Consider the following 16,195-nt stretch of genomic DNA (forward strand, 5'->3'; position numbering starts at 1 on the left):
CTACATAATATGTACACAAGCTCAAAGTACTTGTACTTCAGCCACGTGCGCAAATGGATGGAGGATGCTGTATCTCTACCTAGGCACCCGTCCTGGACTGCAAGGTCCTGGTCGAATGACCTGAACAAAACCTCTTGCCGGCCGGAGACCTTGGCCGCGAATAGCCTAGCGGCTTATTCCAGTGCTTGGCAGCAGCAGTCCCCTGCCGTTCAGTGTCCTCAACCAACCGGGCGGTGGAGGTGTGACCGTCCGTGCTTCCAAGTCCACCGGGGATCCAGTTGTGGGCCGTGCAGCTCTCTTTCCGCCTCACGACCCGGTGCTGCTGCAAGTCTGCAACTGAACACTCACAGCGAGTCGACGCCTCAAAAGTCGGTCCATTTCCCACCACATCATCCATCAACTCGAGGCCGGCCAATCTTCCTTTTCTCACCTACAAATATAATCCCACAGGCATCTCGCGACCTACGGCCATCTCTCCCTTCCTCTCTCCTTTCCCATTTCTCGTCCACACCTCGACACAACGCGCGACCGCTGGCAGTACGACTGTACGACACCCCTGTCGCTCGCCGCTCTCTTTCAGATAATTATTCAGAATGGCCTCAAACAGCTGGCAGTTCGCCGGCGCCGACGACGAGTCCGACGATGACAACTTCAACCCTGCCCCCGCCGACATGTCGGACGAGGAGAACAACGACAACGACGAAGAGACCACGCACAACCACCGCCCCGCTGGTAAGACCGTGAGGCAGGCTAGTAGCCCGGTACCAGACGAAGAGGAGGAGGAGGAAGAACACGACGAAGAGGAAGACGCGCGCCCAGCCAAGCGACCGCGTCGAGATCACCACGATGATGACGAGGATGAAGAGCAAGATGAAGAGGAGAACGAGGAGATAGATGAGGAGGAAGAGGAGGATGAAGAGGAAGAGGAAGATGAGGAAGACGAGGATGATGTTCATGGTGTAAGTTCGCATCACAGCAATGTCTCTTCACTTCGATTCTGCAGCACCACCCCATCCACACTTGCCAAAATAGCAAGAGACAAGTCCCGGTGCAGATGATCTGCCAAACCTACCCGTGTCGCCCCATCTGGGACCTAGCTAACCCATCGTCTCTTGTCTGCAGGGCAATCGTCGCAAGCGCCGCAACAAGGACCGTAGAGCTGCCTTCTTCGATATCGAAGCCGAAGTTGACGACGAAGACGAGGGAGAAGACGAAGTCGGCGACGGTGAAGAGATAGAGGACTTCATCGACAATGCCCACCCTGACGATATTGCCGACAGCGGCCGCCTCAACGATGATAGAAGACACCGCGAGCTCGACCGCCGCCGAGAGATGGAGGCCAGCCTCGACGCTGAGAAACAGGCAGAGATCCTGCGCGAGCGCTACGGCAAGCGCGCCCCGGCTAGAGGTTACGGAGACATGGCCATTGTGCCCCGTCGCTTGCTTCTTCCCAGTGTCGAGGACCCCAGCATTTGGGCCGTCAGGTGTAAAGAAGGAAAGGAGCGTGAGGTCATCTTCTCGATTATGCGTCGTATTGAAGAGCGAATGGGCACCAAGAACGAGGTCCCCATCACGGCTGCTTTCGAACGTGGTGGTATCAACTCGGTTATGAAGGGATACATCTACGTTGAGGCTCAAAGACAGAACGATATTCTCGTAGCTCTCGATGGCATTCTCAACGTTTATCCCAGGAGCAACATGCACCTTGTCGAGATCAAGGACATGCCCGACCTCCTGCGTGTCATCAAGACGCCTAACCTGGAGCCCGGCGCTTGGGTTCGTCTCAAAAAGCCGGCCAAGCACGTCGGTGATCTTGCTCAGGTTATCGACGTTACAGAAAACGGCCTCGAGGCCAGAGTTCGTTTCATTCCCAGACTCGACTACGGTGTCAGGGATGACCCCGTCTTCCAGGCCGATGGCAAGCGCAAGCGCCCTGGTGTGCCCGGCCCTCGTCCTCCCCAGCGTCTGTTCAGTGAAGCCGAGGCGCGCAAGAGACACCCCCGTTACCTCCAGGGGAACCCGCAGACCAACAGCTGGAACTACAACGGCGATGATTTCGAGAACGGTTTCCAGGTGAAGGACATCAAGATCCAGCAGCTCGAGGTCAAGGATGTCAACCCTACGTTGGAGGAGGTTACCAAGTTCGCCAGTGGAGCCGAGGACGGTACAGAGAACCTCGATCTTAAGGCTCTTGCTGCTACTCTCAAGGATAGCGCCAAGAGTGTCGCGTATGTTCCTGGTGATATCATCGAGGTGTATGAGGGCGAGCAGCAGGGTGTTATCGGCAAGGCCACCAATGTTCAAGGCGACATTGTCACATTGCAGGTTACCGAGGGTGATCTTGCTGGCCGGACCATCGACGTCCCCAACAAGGGTCTGCGCAAGAGGTTCAGGATTGGTGACCACGTCAAGGTCATTGGTGGCAGCCGGTTCCGTGACGAAGTTGGTATGGTTGTCAAGATCGTGGACGACAGAGTCACGCTCCTTACAGATCAGACCAACACGGAGATCACCGTGTTCAGCAAAGACCTGCGTGAGGCATCAGATATTGGTGGCCAAGGCTCTCTTGGACAGTACTCCCTCTTAGATCTTGTGCAGTTGGATGCTACGACTGTCGGCTGCATCGTTAAGGTTGATCGCGAGTCAGTCGTGGTGCTCGACCAGAACGGCGATACCAAACAGGTCCAGCCGTCGCAAATCACCAACAAGCTCCCCAAGAGGAAGTTCGCTGTGGCTGCTGACCGCAACGGCTCCGAAATCAGGCTGGACGACGTGGTCCGTGAATATGGTGGCCAGCAACGCCAGGGCAAGATCATTCACATTCATCGCTCGTACATCTTCCTTCACACCACAACCACCAACGAGAATGCTGGTGTTTTCGTCACCCGGGCTAACAGCGTCACCACGGTCGCGGCCAAGGGTGGTCGCAACACTGCTACTGCGGGCCCAGATCTCAGTGCGATGAACCCAGCCCTGAAGCGCAACCCCGCTGCCAGCGGCAAGCAAATGCCAGCTCCGCGAACCTTCGGACCTGATCGGGCCATTAACCAAACCGTGGTTATTAGACGCGGTGGTTACAAGGGCTTGCTCGGAATCGTCAAGGACACAACGGACACTCATGCTCGTGTGGAGCTGCACTCCAGGGGAAAGATTATCACCATTCCCAAGGCTGATTTGAGCTTCAAGGACAAGGTCACTGGCAAGACCATTGACATCAACCAGCGCGGTGGCAGCCGTGGTGGCTTTGGTGGAGGAGGACGCGGTGGCGGCGAGTTTGGAAGCAGGACCCCCATGGCTTCAGGCGGATCGGATCGTACACCGGCGTGGGGCTCTTCTCGATGTAAGTTTTCTGTTGTCATGTTTTCTTATCACTGTTTGCATGAAGCTAACATTGTCACTAGCCACAGCCCGTACCCCTGCCTGGAACCGCGACGCTGGCGGCTCGCGTACGCCGGCCTGGAACGACGGCTCCCGTACCGTCAATCCCTACGACGGCAGCCGCACTCCTTACGGTGGCGCTACCGCCTACGGTGGCATCGGATCCCGCACTCCGGCGTGGCACTCGGGTTCTCGCACCCCCGCCCCCGACAGCTTCGGCCATGGCTCCAAGACGCCCGCCTGGTCGGCCGGCTCTGACAGCTGGGGCTCCAAAACGCCCGGTTACGGTGCCTCTGCTCCTACGCCTGGGGCTAGCGGCGATACCTGGGGCTACACGCCCGGTGCTTCAGGCGGCGGTAACTCATCCTCAGCTTACGATGCGCCCACGCCTGGTGGCGGTCTAAGCGCGCCCACTCCCGGCGCGGCACTCAACGCTCCTACACCTGGTGCGTATTCAGCCCCAACGCCGGCTGCTGTCAGCGCGCCCACTCCTGGGGCCTGGCAGGGTGGCTGGGGAAGTGGCGGTGATGCTGTGAGTGCGCCGACACCGGGTGCCCTGGGTGCCCCTACGCCGGGAGGAGCACCGGGCTATGCGGATGATGATTAGAGACCAAATTCCGCAATGAGTCCTAGGGTTTAAGAGGGAGTGATTCAAGCTTTCACGTTTGTAGTCAGGCGTTTAGTTTTTTTTGTACGTTAGTCGGGCTCTTGTGGGTGTCAGTCATTTGCAAGACGGAAAAGTCATGAGCGCAAGGGATCCAGTGGAAAATGAGGATACAAAGGAAGCATGACATGGGTATGATGCAGTGCAAATGGAAGCAAATCGAGGGTTGAAATAGCGGAAAAGGCGGTTTCCTCAGCTTGGTGTTTGATCTTCCGTAACTTGAGTAGGATATTCATTCCTCGAGCATTAGTGACACGATTACCTGCTCCCATTCCAGTGAAGAGCTTGTGAATCCATGCCTTGCCTGAGATACCCTTGATGTCTTCACACGTTGTCCGTCCCTCGCTGTCTACCACTCACTCCTACGTATTTGCTTGGGCTCATATAGCTATTCATACAACGACTGAGACTCATCCTTTGAAATGCTATCCTTTTACTCTCCGCTTTTAACTTGAGGCAGTGAAATTGCTGGGATGTCGAGATGTGTCCATGTTCTTTGTCACTTTGTTGATGATGATGCTGGACCAGGGGTTAGGGTTAGCGTACTGTTTGCCGCCGCCAAGCACAGACCTGTGTTCTCCCTCGCAGCTTCATCCGTGCATCGACTTTTCCACTCTTCAAACATCAACACCACAGACAAAGCTGGAGAGAATCCAATTGTCAGCCCACAACACTCGCGACTTATTGATTCCTTGACTTCCTGTTCCTTTCTCTTTCAATCTCTTACTTCAGCTGCCATGAAGCCATGGGGTCTAGTCAGCAATTGGCCGGGACCTGAAAGAGAGACAGACAAGTTGTCCCCTTCGGTCACAGTCCACTGACTGATGTGAGGACGACGACGTTCCCGTCGCAACGAGAGCTCGACACAATGATGGCTTTGTTCTCTCTCCTCGCCGACGGATTGGTCAAGTGTCAATTGCCCATTCCGGAGCAAACAAAACACACCTGGTTGTCAATGCTTGGTTCGAGCTGCCGGCCTGTTTCTTTGTCTCCCAGGTTCACAATGTTCGCATGCAGCAACTCCAGCTCTCCCTCGAAGGTGCCCGTCCTTGACTTTAGACAAAGAAGTTCACCTCTAGCTAAAGCATGACCCACCGAAACTACCAGCAGTACAGCTTACCCTTCAATGGCCACCCACTTTCAGAAACGCAAACGCCTTCACTTGTTTTCGAAGGGGGCCAAAGGATGAAGGGGAAGAATAATGCCCTCGTTTGTCTCTTTGTCCGATGTGATGCCTTGAAATGGTTGTTTACCCCCTACAATCACCATTTCCCCTCAATGTCCTTCTCTTCCTTTTTCTCTCTTCTTTTCTTCCTCCATTCGTCAATTAAGCTGTACGCCGTTCATAAACGAACCTCATCGTTGATCACAGCAACAGCAACAAGTAAACAAATCATCAAAAGTTGTCAGTGCGGTTTGACTAGGCTCATCTACAACATCTGTAGAAGACCTAGTCCGAACCCAAACGAGTGCGGGAACAACCATCATGCCTTGGGGACTTCCCTTCTTTCGGAACCGCACAGAGGATCAGAACCAGAACAACAAGAAAAAAGGCAACAGCAAGAGCCCGAAGAACGCCAACAAACCCACCAACCGCGTCACCAAGCCCAGAGCTCACTCAACAGGTAACCTGGAAAAGTCCACCAAGTCCACCATCCAAAAAGCCATCGACTCCGCGGACAGCTCCAAGTCCGTTCCCATCACAAACCCTTACGGCTCCCGCCTCTTCGGCACCGATCCCTCCAACCTCGCCTCCTTCAACTTCCAGCGCCCTACCCCAGCCATTCCCCTCTCCCCTACAGAACTCGCCATCAAAAAGCGTGACCAACGCCTAGCCGCTCTCGCCCAGCGCAAAGCGCAAGAAGAACACGACAACAAGCTCCGCCTCGCCTCCCTTCGGCGAGTCGACCCCACCGTGACTCCTCACTCTGACGCCTTCCAAACTATTCTGTATTCCATCCGCACCCACCTGGACTCGCCCACCTCTACCCTGAACGAGCTGCTCAAGTCGCGGTTCAGTCCCGAGGATCGGGACTTGTTGCTGCCAGCTGATTGGGAGCAGAATCCCGTGTTGGCCGAGTTGCAGGGGAAGAACAGCGAGAGGTACAAGAGGTTGGTCAAGGGGGAGGTGAAGGGTTGGCAGAAAAAGGGGGACAACAACGAAGGGTGGGCAAAGGAGGCCGATCTAGCGTTTAAATTGACTTGTTTGTACTTTGGATTGCCGGTCGCACCGATGGGGTGGGAACAGAGCGAGACGAGGAGATGGTGGGAGAAGAAGAAGCAGCAGCAGCAGCAGCAGCAGATGAGTGGTGGTGTTAAGAGCGAAGCGGGGTACGGTGGGCCGGGGTATGATGAGGAAGAGGATGATATGGGGAATATTGTCAGGAGGCCAAGAGAGGATCCGATCAAGTTCTTGAATTGTTATGGGAAGAGGGTTTTTGAGAAAGATGCTGTTCGAGGTGAGTCGTCTCTGCCTACCTACCGGTTTGAATGTGCTGCTAACGGTTGATGTAAAAATAGAACCGGATCCGGTCCTGGAGACGTATAACGCTCTGCCTAAGTTCCCGCCCACACTTAAGGAACTCGATCCTGAGGGAGACTACATAAACGCTGATGCGTTGCGTGTAGATATGCCGGATAGGTTCGACTTTAGCATCGGCCTGCGTGGCGGTGGTGATTTTGATGATGAGGATGAAGAAGATGAAGACGTCGACGACGCCGTCGACGAGGACGAAGAGTACGATCTTGATGAGCCCGTGGATCTTGTCCCGTCCCCAGAAAACGCCCTCGTCTCTCTTCGCGGCGGAGGTCCTCTCAAGGAAATCGGCGGCGTCTTCAAAGACATCGACCGCGGCAAACACCGCCTCTCCACCGAGGCTTTCTTTGCTTTTGCGCAGACTGATCACCACAAGGAGGGCCTTAAAAGCCGTCTTGAAGGTGAGAGAGGCGGGTTCGAGAATCTGTGGATCCCACTCTACGGTTACCAGGGCATTGTCTGGTTCCGTATCGACACGCTCAACACCTTTGTTGACGCTGTCGATCGTCTTTTGGGCTTTGGCGTCCGAGCTGGTGCCTCGTACAAGCTCTACGTGTTCGACAGAAACAAGGAGTACAAGACCCGAGCCCAAAAGGAGGCCTTCCTGCGAAACGACAGGAACTCTCTCGAAGTCGCCTGCAAAGGACCTGGCGACTACAGCAACGACTACATTGCCTGGAACTGGGTCGTCGGACACCTTGGTTCGCTGGGCGACGACACCAGCGGATCGCCTCTGGCGCACCAAAAGGTGCTCTTCGTCGCTGGTCCCGGTGATCCCGTGCCCTATCAATGGGAGCCGGCCAACATGCACAACGTCGCCAAGCTGGTTCTTGAGTGGGACGGCATGCCGGACATGAACCGTCCGGACGTCGCCTACCTCCGCATGCCTATCGTCGGAGACCCGTCAGCGGCGGATGTGCACACCAACCAGTTTGCTCCCTGGATGACACAAGCTTGTCGTGTTTTGTGCGCCGGCCGCATCCCCAACCGTCCCGGCCATCCTTTTGTTCCCGATGTGTACATTGGCGTCAAAACTACGTTCGACCCTCGCAACGGCGGCAAAGACAATGCCTACGGCACGTACGGCGGGTTGACCTTCAACTTCAACCAATGGACTTCCATCTTGCAAGCCCACAAGGACTCGCGTAACCAACCGATCGTGCTGCGGGCGTGGACTTCCGAGTCACCTAGTGGACACCTCGACCGTTGGCACCTGTTCGTGCCCGGCGTCTCGTATGTGTACAGCGACGACTGCGCAATCTTGCACTCCGAGTTCAAGGACTCCAAGCGCGTCTACGCCAAGATTAGCAACATGCTTGAGTCCGGTCTCGGCTTAGAACAGGTGCAGGACCTCAAGCACATCGAGGTACACCTCCCCGGCGAGTCGTTCCTCGCCGATGCGCGGGAACAGTCGGAGGTGCTCATCTCCGTCGACTCAACCGGCAAACTGGACAAGCAGGGCGTCCAACGCGTTGCTGAGCTGCTTGAGCAGTGGTATAACTGGCTGAAGGAGAAGCCGGGTGTGCCGCCAGCTAAGAACGGCGTGGACATGTTCCCGCAGTTCATCACGCTGCAGCCGGTGTATTGGGACCATGCCCTGGTCTGCGATGAGGATACTGAGCAGTCGTTGGACTGGAATCCGAGGGAGACGAGCCTCGCGGAGTTCCGCAGGCTGATTGCGGAGTTGTGGATCCCCGGAAGGTACTCGGTTGATTACTATGCTGAGAGCTCAAGGGTGAGACTGACGCAGAATGAGCTCGACGGCGCGCCGATGTTGGTGGTGCTGCATACTACCACGGAGTTGGAGTGGTACAAGATTCGGGATATGATTGTTTGGCCGGAGCTGGTTGTGCAGGTCTATGATGATCAGTTTGATGGTAAGCACTCTCCAGAGTTTGCTTCTGAAAGCAGTTTGCTAACATGTTGTTCAGTGTTTGGTGATATCTTCGCCCAGCCTTTTGGTTACCGCGATATCTACAAAACGAACGCCAATCTTCTTTACAGCAGTCTCAATAACAAGGATGATCTTCCCAACGGGAACATTCTTCGATTTGGTCGTGACTACCAGCTCTGGGCTGAACAAGTGCCCTGGAGTCATGGCGAACTGAGGACTATCCAGCCATCAGACCACCAGCCTCGGCCTGTCCCTGGTACTACTGCTTCTCAACAGTCTCGGACACCACAGACAGCGGTAAATCAACATAACCCAAATCCGATGGGTTTCGCCTCCAACCTGCCACCTCCACGTCCCACCCATACGGGCGTCTTCAGTGCTTCAAGCAAACTGGACATCAATGCCATGAACCCGAGCGAAAAGGGCCGCTTCCTTCGGGAGTTCAGCTATGCCAACCCGCTCACCGTGGACTTTGTTAAGGGCATTCCTGTCCACATCCCTCCCATCGACCAGCTCCTAGACTGCAAGTTCGATAACACCCCGCGTCTGGCCAACGGCGTCCTCACGCCCTCGGAAGTTCGCCTTCTCCAACAAAAATACTTTGAGCTGCGCACCATCATGCTCGAACGCGAGGGAAAATGTCACTTCCCGGGCTGTGACGCCGCCTTCCCCTTCGGCAGCGGCCTCATGGCGCGACACATTAAAGCCGCCCACACCGCCGAGAAGTGCAACTTCTGCCACGACCCTCTCTACCAGCACTGGACCGTCGCCCAGCGTTTCCAGCACTTTGCCTCCAAGCACGCCGACATCCTCGGCGCCCTTCAAACCAGCCGCCCCGTCAACGCCGCCTCCTACGACGACCACCCCAACCCCTTCCAGTTCAAGCGCGAGCTGTCCTGGTTTTTCTGCTGCCGCTGCGGCCGTGACCACTCGGTCTTGTCTGCAAAACTCGACCGCTTCCACCACGACCTCGTCTGCTACCCCGGCGCCGCCCATCACGAGATTCACCCGTGGAAGTCCTGCACCGTCTGCGGCCAGCGCATCAACACCGACGACCCGTCCTCAGCCAAAGCGCACAAGCACCCCGACGTTGCTCGTGGGCCAGGCATCAAGCCTGATTTCTGCGCGCAGTGCGGTCTCGAGCTGCGCAGGCTCGAAATCGCCGACCGCGAGAAACACGCGCATTTCTGCAGAGGCCACTGCGGCGGCAAAGGCCACAACAGCAGCTCCTTCAACGTCCGCTTCTGTCCCTGGTGCGGGTTGGAGATGGAGATGACTACTTCTGCAGACGGAACCAAGGTCGTCGACAGCGTAGCGGCGCAGCGACACATTGATTCATGCGTTAGGAAGCCGCAAGACGACAAGACGACGTTTGGCCCCATTCACCCTGTATCCAGCCGTGCTTACTACTACGGGATTCCCAATGGCGCAAAGACGGCGCGCGTGGATGTGCCACAGGGCGTGATCCCACTCAAGCAGTGGCAGGGGAGGTCGGCGGCGACCGGGGGGAGGCAGCCGTTGAGGGCGAGGAAGGGGGAGAGGGTTGGACCTGCTGGGGCAACGGATTTGACGATGGGGACTGTCGTTCCTGCTGGCCTGTTTGCAAATGTCACACAAGGCGGCCCGGGACCGGCTACTACCGCTGCGAAGACTGCTGCGAAGAAGGCGAGGTTTGCGGATGTGGTGGAGGAGGTGAAACCTGAGGAGGAGGAGGAGGAAGATGAGGATGAGGAGATGAGTGATTTGTCGATTCCGTCGGAGGATGAGCCGGCTGGGAAGAAGGCTGGCAAACGGTGAGTTTGTGTTTTCTTTTTATATCACTGTTTGATGTGTGAAAATTGTTCTTGAGCTAACAATCTTGTTTGACAGACCCGCGCGTGCAGGAGGCAAACGAAAGCGGGCCCCTTTCACGTCAGACGACCCTACCTATAAACCTACTTGGAGTTGGGATCCATCAGATCATTCTTCGGAGTTCATGTCTGGTAAGAGTCTTTTTATACTGTCGGTCTCAGCAGCAAGATTTAATAACAAGCATGCAGATGATGAAAGCGTACCGCGCCCATCGGCAGCCAAGAAAACCAAGACAGTGGCAGAGCCGGAAGTCAAAGTGCCAAAGGTTTCGTTTAGGCCTACGGGCAAGGGAGGCAAGAAGAAGCTGGCGCCGTTCCAGTCGGAGGACCCTAGTTACAAACCTCCGAAGGACCATTCGGATGAGTCTGATGTCTCGGATGTTGGTATGTCTTCCCCAATTTTCTCATTGTTCCGTCTTGCGTATTTTTGGGTCAGAATCACCAACTAACAAACCACAGCCGCCGACCCACTTGATATCTCACTCTGGCCCCAGCCACATGAGGTTGTAACATTTCCCGGTGATGAAGTAGTTGACGAGTCAGAAGAGGAAGAAGAGGAAGAAGAGGAAAGGGAGCCTACGCCACCACCAACAACCGAGAACTCCACGGCCAAACCGCCCAGGCCTGCCAAAACCCTCGCCCTGACAGCGGCAGCCCAAAAGGCCGCAGCCAAGGCAGCCGCGGCAGCACAGGGCTCCTTCGTTGAGAAAGTCATTCTCCGGGCCCCGCCCAAGATTGTACCGACCATCCATGGCATCAGGGAACCAAACTCGGACGCCACGACGTCGAGCTCTGAGGATGAGGAAGCTTCTGACGAAGAGCCCAAGAAGGGCAAGAAGAAGGCAGCTCCTAAGAAGGCTGCCGCGCGTGGTGGTGTAACCACCAGAGGCAAAGCCAAGCAAGCCGCCGCTGTGGATGATGCCGACGAGTCGGAAGAAGAGGAGGAGGAGGGTGGTGAAGAAGGAGAAGAAGAAGCGGGAGAAGAAGAAGAAGCACAAAGCCCCGTGAGCGCCACCGCCCCAGAAGACCAAGACCAAGAAGCAGACGATCAAGAAAGACCCCCGACTAACCCGTTGCCTGCCCTCAAAGCAATGAAAGTCAAGGTCCTCCACGCGCCTGACTCCCCCACTTCTACCGGCACCCGGAGCAGAGGTCTAAGCGCCAAAATGATGCAACTTCCCTCCGGCTCCGGCTCCGGCGGCGGCAACGAGTCCAACACCAACACCAACTCCACCCCATCTAAGCTTCGCTCTCGCGGCCGCGGCCGTGCTCATGGGCGTACTCGTCCCAAAGTCTCTCTCTCTCCCAACCCCCGCCTCTTCGGCAAAGGCACGTCTTCTGACCCTCTCCAACCCTCTCAACCCCCTCCTCAACCCCCTCCTCAACCCCCTCCTCAACCCCCTCAATCCCCTCAACCCCAATCCCCATCCCCCCTTTCTCAACCCCAACCTTATTCCCATTACGGCTCCCGCTCCCGCTCCGACCCCCACACCAAGAAACGCATCAAAAGATACCAACCCAAAAAACCAAAAGTGGACGTAGAAGAAGAAGTCCAGCGCATCATAGAAGGCCAACTCAAAGCAGCCAGACTCGCAAGACAGGAGAGACAAATGGAAGACTACAGGCTGGCACGATATGAGCAGCGGAAATTACAAAACGTGGACGACGACAACGACAACGACCCCTTTTTGCCGGATATGGATGCAGAATTAGATGAGCTGGAGTACATTAAGCGGCTCAAGCGGAGGAGGCAGCAGGAGAAGGAAGAAGAAGAAGAAAGGGAAAGGAAGAGGTTGGCTAATGAGCGGGCAATGGTGAAGAGGTTGAAGATCCATGGGTCGATGGAGGCGGTAGAGAGTGTGAATGAGGAGAGTGTGAGAGAGGAGGAGAGTGTGAGGGAGGAGGAGAGTGTGAGCGAGGAGGAGAGGCAGGAGAAAAGGAAACGGCCGGGACCGCCGGGAAGAGTAACGGATGAGACTTTGGAGGCGTTGGCGCGGGAGTATCCTGGTTCTATAGTTTAGTAGGTCTTTGGAGAGTAAATGTGAGTAAGTGAGGATGTAGGTAAACGGATTTGGTCTTTGGTTTGGAGATGGATGGATGGCGTTTGTCGGTTCAATTTTGTTCTTACGGTTTGGTTTATCAGCTATTTATCTCTCATCTCTTTCTCTTGGTACGTTAGTTTATTTTCTCGTTTTAGATATCAGTTTATGTTATTGCTTTCCTTACTGAGCCTTCTACACTCTGATAAGTGCCCAGTCGTGACTTGTGAAGTTCTTGTCGTCAACAGGTTGTCTGTGTTCTAATTCGAGTTCATGAACGTGTTTACCTAGGTAGGCTGAAATCCTCAACCCATACTCATACCATACGAGAGAACTTAAACATTACTTGTTAAAAAGATGCTACTCTATGATCAATGCCATGACGTTTACCTCAACTCCATAACCCAGTCTCGCTGTCAGTTCCGGTATACCCAAAACAGCCAAGCCTCGTTGGACCCTTGCTTGCCCGCTCCAGATCTCAGGGCCCTTCATGCTTCCTTCCTTGCAAAATCATAACCGTAATCAATCAGTCCACGAGCAAATAAATGCCCTTTCATCACTCCCAAACACCTCATTACACTACCCATCCATCCCATTTTCAATTAATTATCACACACTTGCCTCCCAAACTTCCCTGACCTACCGCTCACCCTTCTCCTTCCCTTGTCCCTCCTTCCTCTCCCTTGCCTCCTCAACCTCCTTCTCAAACCCACACCCAACCACCTTCCTCGTCACCCACTTGACCCCCTTCCCTCCTCCTCTTCCTCCTTCTCCATCGGGACAAGTAACACACTCCGGACAAATCCTCACGCGATGCCATGCCGTAGCCAAATTACCTCGCACGTTATATATCCCGGCGTGAGACTCGGGTTGGGTATTGTAGGCTTCATCGATAGCTTTGACTATCAAGGTTGTGCAGTTTTGATTTTTATCATCCTTAATACTACCCTCCTCGCTGGCGTTCGTCGTGGTGGTATTGGGATTGGGAACGATAGAAGAAGAAGAAGCCGGGGGTAAATGGCTGGAATACTTCCACCGCTTCCACGTCCACGTTTTGTTGCCGTAGGAGGGAGTCGCAGGGTTGTTACAATCGTCAATCAGCTCTGCCTGATCCCATGTCCGTCCGTTGTCGAGGGAGACGTCCACACGGGCGATTGCGCGGCCGCCGCCTGAGTAGGCGTAGCCTTGCATGGTGATGGGGATTTGGGGGTTGGTTTCAACGGAGGATGGGGATGGGGTAGCAATGGTGGTGGTAGCAGTCTTGGAGCACCCAACCTTCAGCCCATCTACACCCGCCAAATCGACGGTGGTCTCTTTTTGCTTATTATCATCGCTCTGGTACTTGCCCTTCAAACAATCACTCCCTACCCAAACTCCCGTAATTGCTGACGTGACGGGCATCTCCTGTATACTCCTCGCCCGCTCCCAATCCGGGTTCGCGCCCTCATTCGGACCAAAGCTTTTGTAATCTCTCCGTTGCCACTGGCTCGGACTCTCCTCGTCCGACACTACAATCTTGTTTAACCATTTGACCGAGCGAGCAGCCACATGACCGGGTACGATGGCCCTTAGAGGAAATCCATGGTCGCGAGGCAGAGCGCGCCCGTTCATGCCGAAGGCGAGGAGGACATCACCGGTAGGATCGAGGGCTTTGGACAAGGGGATAGAGGCGCCGTAAGCTTCAAGGGCGGAGAACTGGACATGGAGGTCCTTTTGGGAGGGGATGTCGTCGCCGCTGTCAGAGTTGGAGGATGGGGAGGAAGAAGGCTGGACCGGAACGGCAGTAGCAGTAGATGGGTCGGCGACCTTCAACCCTGCATCCTTCAACACATCCCTTAACAATACGCCTTCCCACTCCGCATTACTGATAGCGCCCACGCCCCATTGTAACCCGTTCGTTTTGCCCGCGTGGCGCGTCATGTCGTTCCGTCTGTTGCCCGAGCACTGCAGCGTGGCCGTGACTTTGTGTCTCCGAAACCTCTCCTTCAACTCCTTGAGGGTGTAGCCCCGTGTCTCTCCGTCCGGCAACTCCACGCTGAGAACATGCTTCTCTTTTAGGGCATCATCCACAACAGGTACCCACATGTGATGCCGCACATAAAACACATTTTCATCCGTCTTGAAGTCTGCTCCCACCAAGTCGGACGGAGTCTCGGCGTTCCGCGGCTTCGCCGTATGCGTCACCAACCGTTCATCCCTCTCGGGATCTTTTTCGAACGGGTCTTCTATTTTGTCCATCTTTGGCCTTTTTGTCACGGGGTCTAGATCCTCCACGTGGATATACCCAATACAGTATTGTTCCAGAATGTCGCGGACGTAGGGCGAGGTCTTGTGGATCGTGAAGATGTCCCAGTACGGCTCGATTGGACCACCGGCCGCCCGCAGAATCACGTCCCCGCCTGGGTGCGCGCCGACCCAGGATGTGATGTCGTAGACTTTGTCGGCGTAGGTGACCCAGGGAGTGTTGGAGGTAGAGGAGTGCTGGGATCGGATTTCGGAGAGGCGGTAGCGGGGGCGAGAGAGGGGTTCACGGAGGTCGTCGGTGATTTCGTTGGGTCGTTGGGAACTTTCTTCCTCTGGAGAGGGCGGTGGTAGTGGTACTTTATCTGGATCCTTGTCTCGACCGGTCTGGTTGCTATTGAGCTTAACTTTTGTCTTGCTCTTGTTGTCATGTTCGCGATCACGGTTGTAGAGGTAGGAAGCCAAGACAGCAACGCCAGCGCCTACGGCCAGACTAGTGGGCGCGGCGCGCGCTTGTCGGGGAGGGGTTCGGGTTTGTCGATCCTTTGGACCTCGAGGAGCATCATGTTTCGGCGGTTTTTTGGGGTTCGGCGTAGTAGGAACAGAAAAGGCACGGTCGTGAAGAAAGCGGGTGCGTATCGTAAAGGAGCGACATGAGTTCGAGACGGTTGTCGTTGGTGTTGTAGGTACTAGTGGTGTAGGTCGGCGAGGTGCAAGTCGGAGAAGGTCGCCTGCGAGGCGGGCGGCAGGCCGTGCAGAAGCCATTGCGTGTGAGGTCCTGCAAGCTGTACAGCTGTCTGTCTGTGCTGGTTATGTATGTCGATGTCGTCGTCTATTATATCATCGGTCTTCGTCCGAGTGCCGTATCTTTCGTTCCGTCAGCTATTCACCGAGAACCGGATGTAAGCGCCAGCAACGATGAGGATACACGCATTGACTGGTTCAGTTGCTGGCAAAGGAATGGAGGTAGGAAGGAAAACGAACGAGACAGAATTCGCCAACAAAAAAAGAAAGGCAAGACGGAGAAACAAGCAAGAAGTCCCACAAGTTAGGTGGAGGTAGAACAACCAGAGCAAGTTGGAAGGGCAAGACTTGTTGTACTTGTACCTATAAGTGGAAAGATCACCACTTCTCGTCCAGACTTCTAGACTTTCCCAGAATCCTTCCTGTTACCTTTGCTCGTTATCATTGCCTACCGTGACCTACCTACCGGCGCGTCCACACACCGCCGTCGTCGGTATAACGCACGATAACAAACAAACAGATCAACAAGTGGTCACGAGTTCCCCGATAATCCAATCCAATCCAGTCCAGCCACTTTCCACAAGACACGCAGCTCGTACATGCTGCCGACCTGCGTGCTGCGTACTACAACCAGTCCAGTCAGTCAAGTGACAGTCGGTCAAGATGGTACCTACCTACCCTAGCTAGCTATCGTACCTGTACCTGAATCGCGTTGGGTAATGGGAATGGGAAGCATAGCTGGCTGACTGGATGACTGGCTGCATGTGGCCAACAAGGTGCTTGGTTTGGAACAAAAGTAGAAGAAGTGCCTGCTTGACCCGTCAATTGCCGTTAACGTAGGGGATGGAT

At 55.2% G+C, this 16,195-nt stretch overlaps 3 protein-coding genes across 3 annotated transcripts; 2 read left to right on the forward strand and 1 right to left on the reverse strand.

Annotated features, from left to right (window-relative positions):
- Window positions 1-593: 593 nt before the first annotated feature.
- On the forward strand, window positions 594-4,310 carry NEUTE1DRAFT_85268 (uncharacterized protein; the record flags this gene model as incomplete). The annotated part of the gene is made up of 3 exons (XM_009854720.1): window positions 594-761; window positions 1,123-3,340; window positions 3,402-4,310. 3 exons carry the CDS (start codon window positions 594-596, stop codon window positions 3,983-3,985), a joined length of 2,970 nt encoding a protein of 989 aa, XP_009853022.1.
- A 1,218-nt stretch (window positions 4,311-5,528) lies between these two features.
- On the forward strand, window positions 5,529-12,411 carry NEUTE1DRAFT_85271 (uncharacterized protein; the record flags this gene model as incomplete). The annotated part of the gene is made up of 5 exons (XM_009854721.1): window positions 5,529-6,501; window positions 6,563-8,455; window positions 8,510-10,265; window positions 10,342-10,706; window positions 10,782-12,411. 5 exons carry the CDS (start codon window positions 5,529-5,531, stop codon window positions 12,341-12,343), a joined length of 6,549 nt encoding a protein of 2,182 aa, XP_009853023.1.
- A 58-nt stretch (window positions 12,412-12,469) lies between these two features.
- On the reverse strand, window positions 12,470-15,367 carry NEUTE1DRAFT_123662 (uncharacterized protein; the record flags this gene model as incomplete). The annotated part of the gene is made up of 3 exons (XM_009854722.1): window positions 12,470-12,486; window positions 13,012-13,263; window positions 13,450-15,367. The coding sequence occupies 3 exons, from the start codon at window positions 15,365-15,367 to the stop codon at window positions 12,470-12,472; spliced, it is 2,187 nt and encodes a 728-aa protein (XP_009853024.1).
- Window positions 15,368-16,195: the final 828 nt, after the last annotated feature.

The sequence above is a fragment of the Neurospora tetrasperma genome, assembly GCF_000213175.1.
Source record: "Neurospora tetrasperma FGSC 2508 unplaced genomic scaffold NEUTE1scaffold_5, whole genome shotgun sequence".
Taxonomy (NCBI): domain Eukaryota; kingdom Fungi; phylum Ascomycota; class Sordariomycetes; order Sordariales; family Sordariaceae; genus Neurospora; species Neurospora tetrasperma.